Raw genomic sequence first — 23,472 nt, 5'->3', positions numbered from 1 at the left:
TTTCAAGCGTCTGACAGATTAAGATTGTCAATAGCGAAGTGTGACACTCACACACCGAGTGGCTCACAGGCTCACACTGGCCGAGCGGCTGAGAATTATATGAATGATGTAAGTCTAAGATATTTCCTCCCACAAAAGCCCATGTAAGAATGAATGATAGAGGGAATAATAACCTAACTCTCTGTTCATACCTACAACACACTACAGAGAAAATGATCTTTTACATGATCAATTGCAACGTCCAACACACGGTCTTTTGAACTGGACATATAACTTTTAAAAAGCTGCAATGATTTTACAAAACTATTTTTGATATATTGGTAAACTATTTTTGATATAGGCTGAAATAAGCATTTTATTGAGATTAGACAAAAAATGACATTCATTTGATTTTATGTGTTTGACTGGATCATTTACCTAGACCGTTTATAACACACTGTTAGCTCTGTCTTGGAGTTAGAAGAAGTTTGCAAAGTTTTTCAAAGAAGTCATTGTTAAGAGTGTCGATGTCTCCAGTAAATACCACTTCTCGGTTGAATTATCCAATCTTACAATAACTGATTAAGACATTAGCATACATATGTATTGTATGTCACAACCTGTTAGTCAAATAAAGAAATAGTTTACTGTATAACTAAAACGTGTTAAAAGACGGTCAAAGACCAGGGCTGAAATGTATCGTTTCAGCCCTATCAGAGACTTATTGTTTGATTGATATATTACTTGGAATGTCGTTTGATTGAAGACAGTTGTCGTGTCACTTTTTGCAAATGCATTTTTAAATTTTGCACAGTGTGAACAACTACATGTAGTTTATTTTTACAGTCAGATATACATAATCAACAATTAACATTAGCTATATACTAGCTGTTTTACCGACTTGCACGGATGTTTGTGCTAGGGGGCCCTTGTGTGGGAGGAAACCAGAGTACCCGGAGGAAAGTTAAGCAAGATCGAGATAGTTATAAGCGAGATAGTATATACTTAAGTACTAATTTCCTTCTAAACAGATTGAAATTATTTGTAGTTACAGAAAACTTCTAATTATATACTTAAAGTATGATATTTAGGGTACTTAAAGTTAATAAGTATAACCTTAACTTGATCTCGACTAACAGTTCGTGAGAATGTAAACTTTTGACAGGAAATGTGAGTCCATATACCCTGCCATTTAGGTAATAGTATATTATTAAAATAAAGTAATAAATGATAGTAATTAAAAAGGAACCAACAACAACATATTATGTATCAAAAGAAGAATGCACCTGTCCCCGCCCCCTTCCCCGTGTTTCACATGCCAGGTTATTTCATTTGATATCACAAAATGTAATCTTTTTTAAAACCAACCCTTTCAGAAGATATAACATCACACTGGAAGCATAGACAATGCTGTTTAAACCGAAACTTATTCTGCATGCCATGACAATAAAACGCTAGGATTGTCCATAATATGAAAGACTGAAATCACAGGAAGTGCATTGTTAGAACTTAAGTATGAAAGGTTGTAATAAAAAATGAAGAAAATGAACAACATAAAGCAGTTAATCCACAACATTGAAATAAATGTGGGGAGAATGCAAACTAAACGTGGTGTCTGGGTGCAGGGATAGAGGCCGTTAATGTTCACAATACGTTGTTTCTTTTATTATAGAAGACATGGGTTGATGCTTCCAGATTTCGTCCTGTAAAGTAAAAGTGTGGGGCAAGATGGACCCCGCAATTTCCTTCTGCGAGATTGCCCTTGATGATCTAGAGTTTTACGAGAGATGTGGAGGTGGATCCTTTGGGAGTGTGTATAGAGCGAAATGGAAGTCAGAAAATGTCATTGTCGCTGTGAAGAAGTTACTTGTTTTGGATAAAGAAGTGAGTTCTGAAATTTTTCATTATAGACTTGTCTTTTCTTATTCATTACTAGAAAGTTAGAAGATGTAGACCAACTTTCATTTGGCAATCTGTGATTATGATTCACATAATTAAAGGGGCGTGGACACGAGTTCAGCTGAAAATTTTCAGATTCATTTTTAATGTTTAGAATGCTTAACTAAGGTATTTCTAATGGTCATCAAAAATCTGCATGTCATTTGTCAAAGTGCATGGGAGATACAGAGCTCGCAATTCTTTGTTATGTAAACAAGGCTCGTGTCATGTTTTTGTTTACATAGGTTAAATATACTGATCAAAGTTTCATTGAAAGCATTTTTTTCAACTTACAAGTTCATTTTGAACACAATTAAATAGTTTCTAGTTTTTGGCACATCTTACATGTATTTTGTTTTAAGCATGTTATTTTCTATTAAGTAATATATGTAAACAAAAACATGGCATGAGCCTTGTTTACATAACCAGTCTATACGAAAGTTTTTTGGACCACACAGGACATTCGGTCCTATGTAATCAATGAAAACACCAGCCCAAACCAAATTTTGTCAGACTGAAAAACCTAATGTAAAAAAGTGAAACAGGTGAAAATGCAAAACCAAGGAAATCTTATTTATTATACTAGTAATATTATACCAGGGATCCCCCCCGCATAATACTTTAGATGGTCCATACGGTTTTAATCACATTCATTTACGTATTTGGATTTGTGTGATATTTTTTACATTAATATAACAAACATTTAAATGACTCAGCATCAGAATAGTAAAACTCAAAACCGGACACTGAGGCATTGGACATTATAGACCAGTGTAAAAAATGATGCATCGGACCTGAGGCACTGCACATTGGTCAGGTCCGACGGTCCGATGTCTTTCGCATAGACTGCATAACAAAGAATTGTGAGTGCTATATCTCACTTGTAATTCAACAACTGATAGTACAATTTTGGTTGACCATTAGAAATACTTTAGTTAAGCATTATAAATAATAAGAATGTAAAAATAAATAAAATTAAAAAATTTTCAGCTCAAATCGTGTCCATGCTCCTTTAAAAAACAACAACACCCCTTCAGGGTTGAAAATATAGTCGAAATTTTTCTGGGCCAAGTAGGCGATTGAACGATTACGATTGAATTTCATACTTGCATTCTATTTTAGATAATATGGCCTTATTATTTGTAGTTTATGCTACATTATACCTTCTTTAGTGCGTCATTGTGATGTAATATATGTAATTTGCATCTCTACGTACAAATTTAACACACATGAAATTATATTTCTCTGCTCCCTTCCGTGTTGTTTAGTATAAGCTATTTCTAAGATATTTCATACAAATACTAGTGATTCCCACAGCAGCTTCAAAAGGGCAGGGAAAATTAGTACCTCAGACAGGGGCAGATGGGAGCCCTCGCTTTGTTCGGGGCATTAAACATCACTTCCTCACAAGTCAAGGTTTTCATGAAAATGCTCAATGCACTCTTCAAAAAATTGTACAATTAGAAAACAAAGTAACAATGAATCAAATAATTCTTTTTAATCTGTTACCAGGGAAACAAAGCCCAGTGGGTAGTAATTTTATATGGTTTCTTAAATGTTTATGGTCCAAATATTATGTTTAAAGTGAAATTTTTCTGACGTAGACCTTGTAAAGCTGCTCAATATGCATTTTTTGTTGCCATGGCAACCAATTAAAATTTTATTAAAGATATAAAAAGTGCTATGTTTTGTATTTTAAAATAAAAACTTTCTACCAACTAGTATAATCTTATAGATAATACTCTTATTAAGAATTCTACCAGCTTTTTACCCCATAAGTTTGCCTCGATTAGTTTTTATAACACTAATATTCCCGTTTGTACAAAGATCACGTAAATGTAAAACATCACAAAATTAAGCCCATCTGGTCAAAAAACAACACGGGCGATTTTTTTAAAAAGTAAATTTTCAAAAGATAAATTCCTACTGAACATACTGATATGCAACATGACTTTGTTCGCTACATGTCAAAATGTCGCAAACCTTACCTTAAGTTATTTGTTACTCATAAATGAAAACATTTTAACTCCTGTTTTCGTTAGCTGTTGATCGAATATATGCAATTCCCCATCACTTAAAATTTTCGTACGGAAGATCAACACTGAAAAACGTCATTTGAAAGTTTAATTGAAGCTGCGCGATGTTTCAGGAATTTCTGTGCCTTGTTTTGAAATATTGCACAGAGTCAATTGACACCGGAATCATGGTTAATTGATATGTATTAATTTATATTCTACCCGTAATATCTAAATTTTATTTTGATACGGTAAAATAGTCTCGTCACACGATCTCTGCGAAATTGAGTTGTTTCTCTTGTTTATCTGATTTACATATCGCTAATTATATATATTATACCTAACAACTTTTGACGTATCAGAAAATTTTTAACAATCTTCTAGATATTATTAAGATTGTTATTTCCATAGATGAATACTTCATGTTCGTGTTTTAAAAATGAATTTCCAAGTATTTTTGTGTGCAAAATGGCCGGGGAATTACTACTCAAATTGATAATAAAACTGATATCTCTCTTAATTGTGATAAAAGCAGTGAATGAATGGTGTGCCACGAAATGACATGGGTTTCAAATGGCTTTTCTCAAACTGCTTATAATATCTCCTTCATACTTCTTGGGGTACACAAGAGCATGTGCCAATCCGTGCATCTAGCTAGCTAGGTTCACTTAACAGTCGTGTACCGATTCAAAGCGGTTCACCGTAAAAGCAAAATGGTAAATGCATATATATATATATAGCGATGAAAAGAAAACGGTCACCATTTTTTTTCAAACTGAAAAACTTGTCACAATATCATACTGAACAAATTTTTGAAAATGATACCATACTTAGACAGATGTTTACCGTTATCACGTGCTTCCAATTATCGGATTAGACACAAGTGATCAATTACGATCTGTTCAATTTACCTGGTCAAATACTGCATGATTATGATCTAAAACGAACTCCACAAAAGAAACAGACGTTTGTAATTGGGGTACAAAAAGGGGAATTTTTGTGTTGTCTTCAATGGCAAAAGGGCGGCGATTTTTTGTTTTAGATTTGGGAAAGGGCAGAGGGGCGGCGACAAAAGGCGGCAGGGCGGGGCGCCCCTCAGAAACTGTTTAAGGGAATCCCTAAATACAAGTATCTTTGTGTTTTTATATGTACAGGCCCATGTACTAAGCCTGCTGAGTCATCGGAACGTTATACAGTTCTACGGGGCCGTTATGGAGGAGCCAAACTACTGCTTAGTGACAGGTATTCCATTAAAAAAGAATTAGATCTCTGTGGTTCAGATGTTAAATATAATTATAAAAAGTGAAGATAAGTGAACAGTCACCAATCTCATAACTCCTACAAGCAATACGAAATAGAGAGTTGGACAAACACGGACCCCTGGATATATCAGATGTTAAATATAGTTATGAAAAGTGAAGATAGCTAACAGTCACCAATCTCATAACTCTTGTAAGCAATATGAAATAGAGAGTTGGGCAAACACGGACCCCTGGACACACCAGAGGTGGGATCAGGTACCTAGGAGGAGTAAGCATCCCCTGTCAACCGGTCACACCCCTGGATATAACAGGTGGGATCAGGTACCTAGGAGGAGTAAGCATCCCCTGTCAACCGGTCACACCCCTGGATATAACAGGTGGGATCAGGTGCCTAGGAGGAGTAAGTATTCCCTGCCGACCGGTTTGTTGATTATCATGTTTGTCAACTGCATAGCTGTCAACATCTAACAATCCTGAAATGGGTTAGTTTGCTAAAATTCAGTGGCACAGAATTTAGTATTCTTTGCATGATTAAATATTTGAGAGAAAGGGGTGCTTTTTAAGCATGTAATGTCTGTAGTTGAATTATTATGTGAAAACCACACAAATAAGCAGACAGAGATATCTGAGTGAGCGGCCACTAGACCATCTCACAAACGAATCACCGCCTGTAACGAGGATCAAACCAAGTCCCAAGTCACACAGGGGAAAAGTGTGCTACCACTGCACCGGTCACATGTCGCAGTAATATAATAATTCTACAGTAACTACCACTGCACCGGTCACACGTCGCAGTAATATAATAATTCTACAGTAACTACCACTGCACCGGTCACACGTCACAGTAATATAATAATTCTACAGTAACTACCACTGCACCGGTCACACGTCGCAGTAATATAATAATTCTACAGTAACTACCACTGCACCGGTCACACGTCGCAGTAATATGATAATTCTACAGTAACTACCACTGCACCGGTCACACGTCGCAGTAATATAATAATTCTACAGTAACTACCACTGCACCGGTCACACGTCGCAGTAATATAATAATTCTACAGTAACTACCACTGCACCGGTCACACGTCGCAGTAATATAATAATTCTACAGTAACTACCACTGCACCGGTCACACGTCACAGTAATATAATAATTCTACAGTAACTACCACTGCACCGGTCACACGTCACAGTAATATAATAATTCTACAGTAAGCAATAGTACTTTATGGTCCAGTGCATTTATATGTGTACCTCTCTGGGGGAGTTGTCATGATGGTGGTAAGACAAAAGTTTGAAATGATTCTGCATGATGGTGGTAAGACAAAAGTTTCAAATGATTCTGCATTTCTTTTTCCTCCAGAATTTGCAGAGAAGGGATCTCTCTTTGACTACCTGCAGAATCCTGATAACCCGATGGGCTTTCAGCATATTCTTACCTGGGCCCGAGAGATCGCTCAGGGTTTGTTATTGCATTGTTTTGAAAGAGTACTTGTCAGTAAAATTTCACTTTTATTTTCATCATCCACAATGCATGATTCTGAAGAGGCTGGGATAAAAAAAAATGCACAGTTTACAAACAGCTTGTGCAGGTGTATGAAAAGTCCTGCTGAGTGAATATTTCATGCTGAATGTCTCGGGGTTTTTTTCAGGCATGAATTACCTGCACAATGAAGCACCAGTGAAAATTATTCACAGAGATCTCAAGTCCAAAAATGGTAAATGTGTGAAAGAAGTAATGTATGATGACTACAATGTAAATTCATATTGTATATTACATCTACATTTTCAATACTTTTACCTTCAATATCTTCACCAATTGAAGTGGTAGCCATTTCCTCATGAATGTGAACAACGTACGTATGAATCTTGATAAATATAGATTAGTGCGACTATTCTAACGGCTGATAATATTCTGACAGAAATGACAGTAGAATGTAAAAAAAAAAAATATTTCAGTTTTGAAAATGTGCTTTGTGATGTGTGCTGGCGTATAGCATTGCAGTTCATACCCTCATGTATATTAAAAGATATTGTGATGGGCAGGAATTCATATGGCCCTTGATATCAAAATTCTTCCTTTGATGACAAGTGTCATTGTCTGTGATGGGTATGACCATCCGTGAGAAACAATGTATTTCTGAATTTGACACAGATACTTAATGTTACAAAATAACTTGTAGAAATCAAATTGTAAGAACATGAATTTATGAGTGCATTGTTGATCAAGAGTTTTATCATGATTGTATTTAAGCAAAATGAAATTGAAAGCAAGTAATTTTATTTCATTTTTTATTTCACGAATGGTGCTTGTCATAAAATTAAATGATACTTGTTTTGGATCTCTCTACTCTAGTGGTAAATACAGTACATATTTGTATTTGATTCTTAACATAATTGTTTTGCCTTTCTTATTTCAGTGGTAATATCAGTCCAAAATGTCTGTAAGGTAAGGATTTATTTTGTATATTAAACATGTACATATTAAATTTTAGCAAAGTTAGAAATTTAAGTTTTTTTGTGTTGGTTAATATAACTCCCCCCTCGGATGTGACTTCAGACAATCGCAGCTAACACCCCCAGTCCTGTGACTTAGACAATCGCAGCTAACACCCCAAGTCCCGTGACTTCAGACAATCGCAGTTAACACCCCCAGTCCGATGACTTCAGACAATCGCAGGCTAACACCCCCAGTCCGATGACTTCAGACAATCGCAGGCTAACACCCCCAGTCCCGTGACTTCAGACAATCGCAGTTAACACCCCCAGTCCGGTAACTTCAGTCAATCACAGACTAACACCCCCAGTCCGATGACTTCAGACAATCGCAGGCTAACACCCCCAGTCCCGTGACTTCAGACAATCGCAGTTAACACCCCCAGTCCGGTAACTTCAGTCAATCACAGACTAACATCCCCAGTCCGGTGAACCAAGACAATGCTGCTTTTGATAAGGATACAAGGTAATATAATTCATTGAGTGACCATGCTAGATTTGAACCAGCAATTTCTGAAGCACTGGAAAGCTTGGTGTCATTGAATTTTATGGGCATCAGATTTCACAGTTATGCTGACTAGCACAATTTCATTGGAACTTTACTTTTATTGAAAGCTATTCTTTTAGATATTCTTTATTCAGAAATCAAATCCAGTTTAAGCTGAAACATGTTAATTCCTGTGTAGATACATTTTAATTTCTGTGCTAATGCATGTTGATTTCTATGTTGATACATGTTAATTTCTGTGTAGATTTGCGACTTTGGAGCCTCTAGATTTATGGGCAGTACCACAAAAATGTCGCTGGCCGGCACTTTTCCTTGGATGGCTCCAGAGGTAAGCAATGATGTATATATATATATATATATATATATAATTGCAAGAAGAAATAGTGATTTGTGTCTGAGATTTAATGGCTGTCTTTCTCACTAGGTGATACAGAGTCAGCCTGTATCCGACTCCTGTGATGCCTGGTCCTACGGCGTGGTGAGTGTTACACAAAGGTTTATCTAAAATACTCGAGGACATTAGAGAAGGCTATAATATTAAAACAACTATGATACATAATTTGGGCCAAATTTTGCTTGTCAAAAAAGAGGAAATTTAAATGAAATTTTGGTGAATTTGAAATATGATATTATTTTAAAAACTTCATTTTTTTTTAATGAATCATTATTTGTATGCTGGTACAAAGTTTATTGACTTCTGTCACTTTTAATGGGTAACATAATTTTAAATGTATATACAGCACCAATAACCCATCAATGATTGATTAATTTTGTTTTAGCGTATCCAAAGAGATGGCCGGCTGAATTTAAGCTAATAATTTTGTTTTAGTGTATTCAAAGAGATGGCAGGCTGAATTTAAGCTAATGATTTTGTTTTAGCATATTCAAAGAGATGGCCGGCTGAATTTAAGCTAATAATTTGTTTTTAGTGTATTCAAAGAGATGGCATAATGAATTTAAGCTAAATTTGTTTTAGTGTATTAAAAGAGATGAATTCAAGCTAATAATTTTGTTTTAGTGTATTAAAAGAGATGAATTCAAGCGAATAATTTTTCAGGTGCTGTGGGAACTGTTAACACATGAAGTGCCATACCGAGGAATAGAGGGATTTCAGGTTGCATGGCTTGTTGTCGAGAAAGGGGAGGTAAATCAGTAATACAATTTAGACTTTGAAGCATAAACTATCGGTCATAATGCAGTAAAACATGGTTATAATAAAGGGCCAGGGCCAGCAAAAAACAGTTTGGTATAACTGATCTTTGTTATATCCAATAGAGTCATCGCTATTTTCCTCTTGCAGGGGAATAAATATCAATTTGCAATCAGCGTGAATTCGTTTTAAAAGTGTTCATTATAAACGTGTTTTACTGTATGGTGATAAGAATCAGATTGCGTTTATATTGATTGATTGTATTTTGTTTAACATCCCTCTTGAGAATCTTTCACTTATATGGAGATGTCACCAATACCGGTGAAGGGCTTCAAATTTCGGCCTATGTTTGGTGCTTACGGCCATTGAGCAGTGAGGGTTCTTTAGCGTGCCACACCTACTGTGACTGGGGACATGTTTTTAATGTCATCTCCGAGGCCCTTTGACATTCACACCTGATGCCGAGCATTTGGCAATGGAACTGTCACTACCTGTTTTAACGATTTAGCTCTGTTGCGCTCGAGATTCGAACCCTGACCTTTCAGAAGTATCATTGAAAGTATTTTTCATAATCTAATGTTTTGTATATGTCAAGGGTAGATAATGTAAAAATATTTTTCCTGAGTTCAGATTGACTCCAAAAAGCAGATAAAGAGGATGAAGTTGTTTTAAAAAATTATGGAATCATGAAAGTCAGTGAACCTGGTGAACGTGGTGATCTACGAATGTAATGAATTCAACTCACATATGTCCAAACGAGTACAAAGTTTTAATGTGAAAATAATTTTACTAAATAAGATTATTTTAGTTAAATAGATATATAAAATAGTTTTATATTAAAATAAAGTCTTACCATACGAGACAGCTTAGGAAATCCAGAAGATTTTTTAAAGTAATTGTAGCCAATGAACAAACGCTATAAAGCTTCTTATGTTCAGGTCCGTCTCTTGAGGTGTCGGGATTTTTAATGATAAGAACAGGATCGTGATGTTAAAGTTAGCGCTAGACATGCACACTCACTCACAGAACTAGAAAAACAAGTCCTCACACACCCTTACTGTGATGTCGACCCTGATAGGTCGATCGTACCGGATTTAACCGTAGTATCAAGATACAAGACACCATTAAAGGTTTACCATTTTATTAACACAGACACTCAACAAATCGTATATAAACACATTTGTACTTATTATAAACACATTCGTTGTTTCGTACTTATTATAAACACTACACTTACTCCCCCGGGCATTCCAATAATAGTAACCACTATTAAAGGGAATTAACTCTAACAACAATGAATGAATGAATGAACAAATGAATGCAAGTCAATTTGTCCAAAAAAATTAAACATCAATTATGGTAATGAATAAATCATATCCTGTCACATATATTGACAGGTCCTAGTGATTTATAAAGACTGAAAATTCCCAATGTTTTTATTTAGAGACTGACTATTCCCAATGTTTATATAGAGACTGACAATTCCCAATGTTTTTATTTAGAGACTGACAATTCCCAATGTTTTTATTTAGAGACTGACAATAGCCAATGTTTTTATATAGATAATGACAATACCCAATGTTTATTATATAGAGACTGACAATTCCCAATGTTTTTATTTAGAGACTGACAATTCCCAATGTTTTTATTTAGAGACTGACAATTCCCAATGTTTATATAGAGACTGACAATTCCCAATGTTTTTATTTAGAGACTGACAATTCCCAATGTTTTTATTTAGAGACTGACAATACCCAATGTTTTATTTAGAGACTGACAATACCCAATGTTTTTTATTTAGAGACTGACAATTCCCAATGTTTTTATTTAGAGACTGACAATTCCCAATGTTTTTATTTAGAGACTGACAATTCCCAATGTTTATTATTTAGAGACTGACAATACCCAATGTTTTTATTTAGAGACTGACTATTCCCAATGTTTATATAGAGACTGACAATTCCCAATGTTTTTAGTTAGAGACTGACAATAGCCAATGTTTTTATATAGATAATGACAATACCCAATGTTTATTATTTAGAGACTGACAATTCCCAATGTTTTTATTTAGAGACTGACAATTCCCAATGTTTTTATTTAGAGACTGACAATTCCCAATGTTTTTATTTAGAGACTAACAATACCCAATGTTTATATAGAGACTGACAATTCCCAATGTTTATTATTTAGAGACTGACTATTCCCAATGTTTATATAGAGACTGACAATTCCCAATGTTTTTATTTAGAGACTGACAATAGCCAATGTTTTTATTTAGATAATGACAATACCCAATGTTTATTATTTAGAGACTGACAATTCCCAATGTTTTTATTTAGAGACTGACAATTCCCAATGTTTTTATTTAGAGACTAACAATACCCAATGTTTTTATTTAGAGACTGACATTTCCCAATGTTTTTATTTAGAGACTAACAATACCCAATGTTTTTATTTAGAGACTGACTATTCCTAGTACTTGTCCACCCTGTTTTGCCAAACTGATGAGACAGTGCTGGAACACTGACCCAAAGTACCGCCCCAATTTCAAGGATATTCTACTGACACTGCATTCCATGTTAAGTGATGGTAAGTGACAATCCTACATTATATATGTATGTTAACTGATGGTAAGTATTATATATGTATGTTAAGTGATTTAATAAAGATGAATTATAGATAGGTATAAAGAACGTCAGGCCTTAACACTATAAAATAGAAGTCATGACTGTTGTCTCTTTTTTCCGCCATTTTGATTTTGGATGAATTTCTTAGCTATGAGTTAATTTGAAAATATACACTTATAAGTCACAGATGGAGAGAGGATGAGATTTTAATTTAAGAAAAGATATGGTGAAACTGAAGTACTTTTATTGTTTTGTAGATTTGTTGCCAGATCAAACAAATTCTTTCCTGGAACACAGAGAAGTCTGGAGGTAAGGATTGTGTTGTAAATTTTCTGCGTTAATCGGTGTAGTAAATTTTCTGCGTAAATTGGTGTAAACAGTCATTATAGCTGATACATGATGGTTCTGCAGTTTTCTCTCAAGAAATACTGGTACAAATATTATGAATAAACGCCCTTTCAATTTTCAGATTTATTAGAGCCGCTCTTAAATGCGAGAGTCTTATAGTGATCAGCTTGTGCATCTGTTTGTGCAGTAACAGTTTTCCAGACTTTTTTTTTTGGCTACCCTTGTAGCCATTGAGTTACGCAGCTCAGTTAAGGCTATCCGAGAAAAATCACAGTGCTGTTATAAATGTAGCTCTGTGCACTTCGCATTATATGACGTCACAATGTAAAAGTACGTCACAGAGTACATGTTCTGATAGTTGTATCGTGGGGAAAGTGTCATAATATTTTGTTGTTATTTACTACTGTAATCAAGTTACAAGCTGTATACGTGAAAACATGTCTTGTGAAATGAGTATATATATTATTCCTTTATGATATCAAATCATTCTCCATTTCTAATATATAGTATGCACAAAGGTGATATTCATATTATATTGTGACCTTGAAATCATCTCCAATCTGAATGATTGATGCGTGTAAAAATTCCCTCAGGGACATAAATAATCTCATACTACAGAAACAGTGGCAAAGTTCATGTTCATCTGTTATAAAAAACAATATGAATTTTTCTGCTATATAATCTATATATATTTATGCATTTGAAAAGTGCGGGGAGCAATTTCTGTTTTGTATATCAACAGTATGATATACATAGGAATGTGGACAACCCCGGTAATTCGCTGGTGACTTTTGATATGTTGTTAAATTACAGCAGGGTTAGTTTGAGTACCGTATGCATTTGCTCCCAACACTTTTCATGTTAAGGATTTTTATTTTTTTCTGAGTATATCAATAAAAATTCAGCTGGTTACCCGCATGAACCTGAACTTTTGTTCACAAGCAGGGCTTCTTGCTGATTTCCAAAAGTAAAGTGTTACGTGATATTCAACTGACGTCACGGGAAATTACCGTGAGGGGAATTTACGGTAGCTCAGTCATGGTCGATATATGGGTAGTATCGTATCGGTGTTTAACCGTAACAAGTGTAATGATACCTGTGAATTTGAGGTGCGATTTCACCCCATGTTTATTGTGCATTTTACTATGGAAGCCCTTAACCTAGTTGTGTAAAAATATATACATAAACTTATATCTATGTGTTACAGATCAATTTTGAGTTTGGGCTTTGTTGTCCTATTTTTGAAATCGTTACAAACCTTAAAGTTAACAAAGTTGAGGGATTTGGCAGTTTTTAAGACATTTTATGGCTATCTCTGCAGTTATTGAACTTTATAATATGAACTTATACCAAAAAGTTACAGATCAAATAAGAGTTTGGGCTTTTTTTTTTTTTTTTATTATATATATATTTGAAAGAGTTATGGACCTTGAACTTAGTAAATAATATGCTTGCCACCTCAGTGATGTTTAGTCAGTTTTATTGTTACAGAGTTATGGGACTTTGAAATTTTATATTAAAATAGTTATTGCAGGGCCTTTCTGACTTGTCAGTTTTCTAGTTCCAATACGAAATAGTCCCTGTGAAAGAGTACCATAATATTTAAAAATTATTCATTATCCTATGAGAGCATGAGAGAAATTTTATTTTATTCATGGGTAATGTGCATTGCTAAAAGAAATGCAGGCGGGCCTGAAAACCAAGTATTAATTTCTCATGCCTGAACTAGTAACAAACAGTTGTAAATGAATTTAAAACAGGAGGCATCATTGTTGAATGAAAATAACACTTGACGAAAATTCCCAGTATACTTAGCATGTAGTAGGTTTATCATGATATAATTAAGAAATGATGATTGCGTTTTCATGTACTATGTTGTAGGATAACCGTTGAGGTCGAGGCATGTTTCGTTTTGAAATATTTAAGCCGAGGCTTTTATATTTGAAACAACATCTTGAAATGGAGGAGGTTATCATGCAACTTGTACGAAAATAAGAACTTTAATTCTATTCTATGACACGAGAAATATACAGTTGATCATTTTCCTATATAGTTATGAATTAGGTCACTGTGATGTCAAGGCACTTTACGAAACTGCCTACATTGTTTTTTGTTGACGAAAAGGGTGAGATGGTAGGGGTATTCTAAATCTATTTTTAAAAAAATATTTCAAGTATTTAGTTTGAGTTTGACGGATTGTGTCAGTTGCTTTGAATACAGTTCAAGATAAACTTGTCTCTGCATCGCCATGTTTACATGTGTATCGCTCTCGGAATGCAGACGATTGGTTTATACTGAATGACAAATGTTCTTCAGTCATTTATGAATTTGTTTTACAACATATATTGCTTGATTTTTATGATTATCAACTTGAATCATCAGTCATCGACTTTATTGTTGCATTAAACAAAACTCGAAAGTGTAAGTACGATATTTATCAATTTTTTTCATAATGAGTTAAAACGTATGAAGGTATATCATAGAATAATGGCTGCCGCATTCCATTGGTCTTTGCAATACCCAAGGTAGAATACTGTATTGACCTCACGGATGTAATTTATATCACTGTTAACAGGAATCTAATCAGAGTGATAAAATACTGTATTGACCTAACAAATGTAATTTATATCACTGTCAACAGTAATCTAATCGAAGTGATATAACACTGTATTGACCATTACAAATGTAATTTATATCACTGTCAACAGGAATCTAATCGGAGTGATAAAATACTGTATTGACCTCACAAATGTAATTTATATCACTGTCAACAGTAATCTGATTGGAGCGATATAATACTGTATTGACCTCACAAATGTAATTTATATCACTGTCAACATTAATTTGATGGAGTGTAAATGATAAATTGATATCATTATGAACATTGCCCATTCCCTAGAAATCTTCTCTATAAGGCATTTCATGATTGTTTTCACAACTAAGAGTTTGACAAGATTACAATAGACAGTGTGTGAATTGATTTATTGCTTCAGGAAAGAGATTCAAGCAACACTAGAAAGGTTAAAAAGGGCAGAGAGCAATTTAACTACCAAGGAAAAAGAGCTGATGGAACGAGAGATAAAACTGTTAGAGAGAGAGAAAACACTGGAACAGCAGTTTAAGACTGTGGTAAGTGAGATATAGATCTGTCTCAATTCATTACGTGTGAGTGAGATATAGAGTTGAGTGAGATATAGAGCTGTCTCAATTCATTACATGTGAGTGAGATATAGAGCTGTCTCAATTCATTATATGTGAGTGAGATAAAGAGCTGTCTCAATTCATTACATGTGAGTGAGATATAGAGCTGTCTCAATTCATTACATGTGAGTGAGATAAAGAGCTGTCTCAATTCATTACATGTGAGTGAGATATAGAGTTGTCTCAATTCATTACATGTGAGTGAGATATAGAGCTGTCTCAATTCATTACGTGTGAGTGAGATATAGAGTTGTCTCAATATATTACATGTGAGTGAGATATAGAGCTGTCTCAATTCATTACGTGTGAGTGAGATATAGAGCTGTCTCAATTCATTACGTGTGAGTGAGATATAGAGTTGAGTGAGATAAAGAGCTGTCTCAATTCATTACATGTGAGTGAGATATAGAGCTGTCTCAATTCATTATATGTGAGTGAGATATAGAGCTGTCTCAATTCATTACATGTGAGTGAGATATAGAGCTGTCTCAATTCATTACGTGTGAGTGAGATATAGAGCTGTCTCAATTCATTACGTGTGAGTGAGATATAGAGCTGTCTCAGTTCATTACATGTGAGTGAGATATAGAGCTGTCTCAATTCATTACATGTGAGTGAGATATAGAGCTGTCTCAATTCATTACATGTGAGTGAGATATTGAGATGCCACAGTTTAAGACAGTGGTAAGTGAGATATAGAGCTGTCTCAATTCATTACATGTGAGTGAGATATAGAGCTGTCTCAATTCATTACATGTGAGTGAGATATAGAGCTGTCTCAATTCATTACGTATATATATATATATATATCAATTTGTATATATAGAGTTGTCTCAATTCATTACATGTGAGATATTGAGATGCCACAGTTTAAGACAGTGGTAAGTGAGATATAGAGATGTCTCAATTCATTACATGTGAGTGAGATATTGAGATGCTGCAGTTTAAGACAGTGGTAAGTGAGATATAGAGCTGTTTCAATTCATTACATGTGAGTGAGATATTGAGATGCTGCAGTTTAAGACAGTGGTAAGTGAGATATAGAGCTGTCTCAATTCATTACATGTGAGTGACATATTGAGATGTCGTGGTATTCATTGTATTTGAAATACTGAGATACCTTGGTACTCATTGTAAATTAGATATTGATGAACATTGGCGTGTACTAGGTAGATGGAGGTCATCACATCAGCCTCGTTAGAGCTGCGGAGAGATATACTAATTTTCATGTGTGCTTGTTTGTAAGTTGGTATGTATGTTCGTTCGTTTGTTTTTAAGCCACATCTTTACTTAATTTTTAGCTGGCTGGGTCAAATATCTGGAGAGCTATTGTGATGACCCCAGTATCAGTGTTGGCACTTTGAGGGGAAAACTTTTAACCTTAGCTATGTTTTTTGAACCAAAGGGGATAGGGTTTTGATATTTCACACATAGATGCCTTATGACCAGGTCTTTATTTTGATACCAAACACTTTTGACCTAGTGACCTTTCCTATGGACTTTGACAGACTTTTCCATGACTTTAACCTTGGCTATATCTTTTGAACCAAAGTTGATAGGGCTTTAATATTTCACATGTAGATCGGTCTTTCTTTTGGTACCATCACCATAAAATGGCTGAAATATTGCCAAAACGGCATAAAACCGCAAATCAATCAATATTTTGGTACCAAGGCTTTTGACCTAGTGACCTTGACCTTGGACCTACTTTAAAAAAAATTAAACTTAACTATATCTTTTGAATGAAAAGGGATAAGGCTTTGATAATTCACATAATTGATGTCTCATATCCAGGCCTTTAATTTGACCAAGTGACCCTGGACTTTGACCTATTTTTTAAGAACTATAATCTTGGCTATATATTTTAAATAAAGGGGAATACCGTAGGGTAAATAGAGTCCCACTTCCCAGCGAGCTAGGCTGTCCTCTGACAACTCTTGTTTTCATACTTGCAGGAATAGCACTTTACACTTGACCTTGGTTCCTATTGGTTGTCAAGGTTACAGGAATTGTACATTGCACTTGACCTTGGTTCCTATTGGTTGTCAAGGTTACAGGAATTGTACATTGCACTTAACCTTGGTTCCTATTGGTTGTCAAGGTTACAGGAATTGTACATTGCACTTGTCCTTGGTTCCTAATGGTTGTCAAGGGTACAGGTGAAATGTCCGGTCACTGAAAGAAAAATTCGGAAATTTCTTGTGTTCAGGATTTCATTTTACAATGTTAATCCAATTCTTAAACTTTTGGGGAATTGTACTTTGTACATAAAAATCTTTTACAATCATCCCTGTTGGTTCAAGTGTAAAACGTGAACGGTGAACGTCGCTTGGATAGAAGTTGTGTAACTCCTTGGCTTATAGTTACATTATGTCATATTACAAGGCCTCTCCTGCCATTAGAGAGCCCCTTGTTCTTTCCACTTTTCGTGCTCTTTATTGCATTTTATTTTGATCTTGTTTTATAGCACCTGGATTCTTACGATGTACACAGCTGGAGTGAAATAGACGTGGTGAGTGTGTGCTCAAATTCTTGTCTCGCAGAAAACTTTTCTTTGCTACTTGATTTTGGAATGATTGATTGAATGTATATTGTTTAACGTTCCACTCGAGAATTTTTCACTCGTATAGAGATGTCACCGTTGCCGGTGAAGGGCCGCACAATTTAGGCCTATGCTCGGCACTTACGGCCTTTGAGCAGGGAGGGATCTTTATCGTGCCACACCTGCTGTGACTTGTGGCCTCAGGTTTTGCGGTCTCATCCAAAAGACCGCCACCATTTGGTCACATCTTATGACAAGCAAGGGGTACTGAGGACTTATTCTAACCCAGATCCCCATGGGAATAAATAAATGATGGAATAACTACTAGTAGTTTTGGGAACACTGAACCATAACCAACATGTTTAATCTTTCCTCAAAAAAATAAGAATTCTTCATTCTAATCAAGTCATCGAATGTAACTAGTCTGTTCTAATGTGATGTAGAGTAATTATGTGTGTTTAATGGCTTTAAGATTCAAAGTTTGATTTTCATTTTCAATGTTTTAAAAGTTTTTTGGGGTTTATGTTTTTCTTGTGGTTGTTGATTTTCTTTCATCCCGTGGGGATCCGGGTTAGAATAAGTCCTCAGTAAACACCCCCCACCCCCCCCCCCCCCACCCCCCACCCCCACCCCCCCCGGGATCCGGGTTAGAATAGGTCCTCAGTACCCCTTGCTTGTTATAAGAGGCAACTAAATGGGGCGGTCTGCAAAAAACCGAGCTCTCGTGTCACAGCAGGTGTGGCACAATAAAGATCCCTCCCTGCTCAAAGGCAGTAAATGCCGAACATAGGGTTAAATTTTGCTGCCCTTCACCGGTAGTGGTGACATCTCTATATGAGTGAAATATTCTCGAAAGGGACGTTAAACAATATACAACCATTCTTGGGTTCCTTTCTGTACAACCTCCATATAGCTAAACCTTTAATTTTCTTACTGAGAGGTATGATTTGACCAATTTCTAAAGATATACATCGATATCCCAGAAAGATGTTTCCACCTTTGTTTATCTATCTGTACTTTGTTTTTTCAGTATCAATGGATTCAACAAATGCAAAATGGTAAGATGAAACTATAGATCTGTATTATACCTAATTAATGCACTCTGGTTTGGTTTTCTCCCTACTTCTTTGTATGGAACATTTTTCCCAATATGAAGCAAATATGTCGCTATTTTTCTCAATTGGAAAGGCCCAGGCCCTTGAAATCAAGACCTTAAAAAATCCCGGGACTCTGAAGCGTGCTACTACATCATTTATAGGAACAGTAGGAAACGATTCGTGCACAGAACTCTGAATGGTTCGCACAGAACTCTGAATGGTTTGCACAGAACTCGGAACGGTTCGCACAGAACACTGAACAGTTCACACAGAACACTGAACAGTTCACACAGAACACTGAACACACAGAACACTGAACAGTTCACACAGAACACTGAACGGTTCACACAGAACACTGAACAGTTCACACTGAACACTGAATGGTTCATACAGAACACTGAACAGTTCACACAGAACACTGAACAGTTCACACAGAACACTGAACGGTTCACACAGAACACTGAACACACAGAACACTGAACGGTTCACACAGAACACTGAACAGTTCACACAGAACACTGAACACACAGAAAACTGAACACACAGAACACTGAACTGTTCACACAGAACACTGAACGGTTCACACAGAACACTGAACACACAGTATACTTAATTAACAGTATACTTCCTCTAGAACTGTTTTACAGGTAACACAGAGGACTAAGGCAGGGAGGGGGGTGCTACCATTTGCTGTTGCCTTGACCTTTTGTTTTTGCTGTTTTAGGTCACTCCAGCGACCTGGCCCAGTATGCCGGCATCTTCCTACAGCACAACATAACAGGAAAACGTCTGATGATGCTGACGCTGGAGCGCATTCAGGATATGGGCATCACATCCACCGGCCACAGCATGGAATTAATGGTATGTCATGTGACACATCTGATAGCCTGGATATGTACGGTGTAGTACCGTTTAGCAAGTTTTTTCTGCAGGTGTAAACTTTTGTGATTTTCTAGCTCGTAGGTATGCATATAATTTAGTGGAATATATTTTGGCGAACATTTAGTTCCAAAATATAAAAAAATTATTCACAGTCAATGTAGTGTTAGTTACTTTACTATATATATGTAAAATGTTTAATGTCATCAGAGACCACCGACACTAAAAAAAAACAGTAGTTTATTTACCTCCCAAGCTGAAGAGTGCTACATGTACTTTTGACATGACAGCAAGTGCTATACAGAGTTATCTTTCTTGCTAAACTATTCATTATGATTGCAGACATATTTGGGTGCTTTACATACCGTGTTTTGCAGTAGTGAGAGCCTCAGTTAAATTCCTTTGCTCCCTATTTACCTCGGTGTAACTGCAGTAATAGAGATAAATGAAGTAAAATGTAATACAATTGACACATATACTTTTCTTTCGTCTGCAAGACCGTGCAACCAAACTGTACTTAAACTGCTTTTGCAAATGATGTAAGATGTAAAATAAATTGTAATGATGAAAATTAAAACAAAAACAAAATATATATGTATACATGATAACATGGAGTAAAAGTGTCACCATTGGATTTCTAGCTGGGCTGGAGTACCCCATCTCTGACTCATTGTTTCATACTCATTCTTGACTTATTGTTCCATAATCATTGTTTCATACTCATCCCGGACTCATTGTTTCGTACCCTTCCCTGACTCATTGTTTCGTACCCATCCCTGACTCATTGTTTCGTACCCATCCCTGACTCATTGTTTCGTACTCATCCCTGACTCATTGTTTCGTACCCATCCCTGACTCAGTTTCGTACTCATCCCTGACTCAGTTTCGTACTCATCCCTGTCTCATTGTTTCGTACCCATCCCTGACTCATTGTTTCGTACCCATCCCTGACTCATTGTTTCGTACCCATCCCTGACTCAGTTTCGTACCCATCCCTGACTCATTGTTTCGTACTTATCCCTGACTCATTGTTTCGTACTCATCCCGAACTCATTGTTTCGTACTCATCCCTGTCTCATTGTTTTGTACTTATCCCTGTCTCATTGTTTTGTATCTCATTTCTGACTCATTATTTTGTACCTTGGGTCAAATAAAAACTGGAAAATTTAATGCAACAGTGGTATCAGAAAGGAGGCTTCCTGCAGAATGCAACAGCTAGACAAAAAGAAAAAAAAAAGAAAAAAATTTTGTTTAGTCAATATTATCAGTTTTACCTGAAACAATAATTATAGATATACAATCAATGATTTCTGCTATAGCTTGTATTTAGTAATGTTTTTAATCTTGGGGTATTCGGTAATGTGTTTAATTTTGTTAATTACAGTAATACGTTTAATGTTGTTAATTACAGTAATGTGTATAATTTTGTTGATTACAGACAGAAATAGAATTGTTGAAAGCCCACAACCACAGACTGCTGAATTTTCCACCTCTTTCAAAAGTAAGTGTAACTAAAGAGTTGTCTCTCTTTCCTTAGAGAGAACACTATATCCTTGCATGTTTGAGGACGCTAAAATTCTTAAGTTTGTGTTTGTAAACAGTAAAATGTTTATATTTGTAGACAGTGGACACTGGTCAGCCAACCTCACCTGCTCATCGGCAGATCACTGTGACCCTTATATTCGGGCATCATCTAAGACAAGGCAAAAGTCCAGAGGTAGGGCTAAGATTTAATACATCCGAATTAAGGTCCACTGGTCAACGCTTTCTCTGTCAAATCAAGGCATAAGTACAGTTGTCGTATTAAAGTGGCTCACTACACCCAGAAATAGTTTCTTAAATCAGTACAAATTGATTTAATTATAGAAGATATGATGATATACAATAAGTATATATGCCAAAAAGGCAAAAAATATACAAATTTGGATAAAAACATGATTTTCAAAAAAATCATTTCAACACATATGAACAAAGACTTAGGAGTATTTGAACTCGAGATCTGTGGTTCACCAGTCCAATGCTTTAACCACTGAGCTACGATGATAGACAAACAAGTGGATCGATACAAATAATTTCACAAAACATTTAAATCTCCATCTTGTGATATGGTGTCATACAGCGTATAAGCTTTATTGTAGTGAGCTACCTTAAAGGAGCATGGACACGATTTAGCTGAAGATTTTATTTTTTCATTTTTATTGTTTACAATGCTTAACTAAAGTATTTCAAATGGTCAACCAAAATTTGAATATCAGTTTTTGAATTATAAGTGAGATACAGCACTCACAGTAAACAAGGCTCATGTCATTTTTTGTTTACATATAGATTGCTTAATACAAAATAACAAGTTTAAAACAAAATGAGATGTGCTAAACACTCTATACTATCAAAATATGTTCAGAATTAATTTACAAATTAAAAAATCTGCTTTAAACAAATTTTTACTGATATATTTAGCCTATATGTAAATAAAAACAGGACACAAACCTTAATTATTTACATTACAAAGAACTATGAGCTCTGTATCTCCTATGTACCTCGCAACTGACATTCAAATTTTTGCTGACCATTAGAAATACCTTAGTTAAGCATTCTAAACTTTTAAAATGTAAAAATAAAACTTGAAAATTCTCACCTCAAATCGTGTCCATGCCCTTTTAACTCTTAATTAAAGAACAATCACTTTGGGCAAAAGTTCAGAGGTTAGTATAAAAAAAATTCCTAGAGTATTAGCCTTAATTAGGACACCTAGGTCTAGCTGCAGATCAACTCAGTGGTAAACAATATGATAATGGTTACACGTTATGTGCAGTTTTGACATCAGTGAATGTGACCTTTACTGACTCTGATACATGTGCACATGTATATTTTTATTAATTATTTACTTTTCTGACTCTGATACATGTGCACATGTATATTTTTATTAATTATTTACTTTTTCTGACACTGATACATGTGCACATGTATATTTCTATTAATTATTATGACTTTTTCTGACACTGATACATGTGCACATGTATATTTTTATTAATTATTTACTTTTCTGACTCTGATACATGTGCACATGTATATTTTTATTAATTATTTACTTTTTCTGACACTGATACATGTGCACATGTATATTTCTATTAATTATTATGACTTTTTCTGACACTGATACATGTGCACATGTATATTTTTATTAATTATTTACTTTTCTGACTCTGATACATGTGCACATGTATATTTTTATTAATTATTTACTTTTCTTCATCATCCTTCCTGACAAAGTTTTAATGAAATGGAATATCCTTGAAGATTTGTGATCTGTTCAGAAGCCTTTGCAGTATTTTTAGGAATGAAATTTCCCTGCCTCGTTGTAGCGTTTCCCTTATTTTTAGAATCGAGAGGGAGGATAGGTTTCTTCATGTCTGTGTGTTCGTCTGTCC

The 23,472-nt window shown here is 35.2% G+C and overlaps 1 protein-coding gene across 1 annotated transcript in view; it reads left to right on the top strand.

Annotated features, from left to right (window-relative positions):
• Positions 1 to 23,472, top strand: part of LOC125666094 (mitogen-activated protein kinase kinase kinase 20-like) — a 38,274-nt gene continuing 14,802 nt past the window's right edge. The window contains exons 1-17 of the mRNA XM_048899211.2: positions 1 to 108; positions 1,652 to 1,863; positions 5,087 to 5,174; positions 6,560 to 6,658; positions 6,849 to 6,914; positions 7,617 to 7,645; positions 8,445 to 8,528; positions 8,625 to 8,678; positions 9,258 to 9,344; positions 11,810 to 11,939; positions 12,235 to 12,286; positions 15,319 to 15,454; positions 17,994 to 18,038; positions 19,099 to 19,126; positions 19,890 to 20,026; positions 21,483 to 21,545; positions 21,666 to 21,761. Of these exons, the coding sequence (XP_048755168.2) occupies positions 1,708 to 1,863; positions 5,087 to 5,174; positions 6,560 to 6,658; positions 6,849 to 6,914; positions 7,617 to 7,645; positions 8,445 to 8,528; positions 8,625 to 8,678; positions 9,258 to 9,344; positions 11,810 to 11,939; positions 12,235 to 12,286; positions 15,319 to 15,454; positions 17,994 to 18,038; positions 19,099 to 19,126; positions 19,890 to 20,026; positions 21,483 to 21,545; positions 21,666 to 21,761 (1,350 nt within the window). The 5' untranslated portion in view covers positions 1 to 108; positions 1,652 to 1,707. The remainder of the gene's footprint in view (positions 109 to 1,651; positions 1,864 to 5,086; positions 5,175 to 6,559; positions 6,659 to 6,848; positions 6,915 to 7,616; positions 7,646 to 8,444; positions 8,529 to 8,624; positions 8,679 to 9,257; positions 9,345 to 11,809; positions 11,940 to 12,234; positions 12,287 to 15,318; positions 15,455 to 17,993; positions 18,039 to 19,098; positions 19,127 to 19,889; positions 20,027 to 21,482; positions 21,546 to 21,665; positions 21,762 to 23,472) is intronic.

This window comes from Ostrea edulis, chromosome 10, assembly GCF_947568905.1.
Source record: "Ostrea edulis chromosome 10, xbOstEdul1.1, whole genome shotgun sequence".
NCBI classification, from domain to species: Eukaryota; Metazoa; Mollusca; class Bivalvia; order Ostreida; family Ostreidae; genus Ostrea; species Ostrea edulis.
The sequence above is the reverse complement of the archived record's forward strand: the minus strand, read 5'-3'. Positions and strand labels throughout refer to the sequence as shown.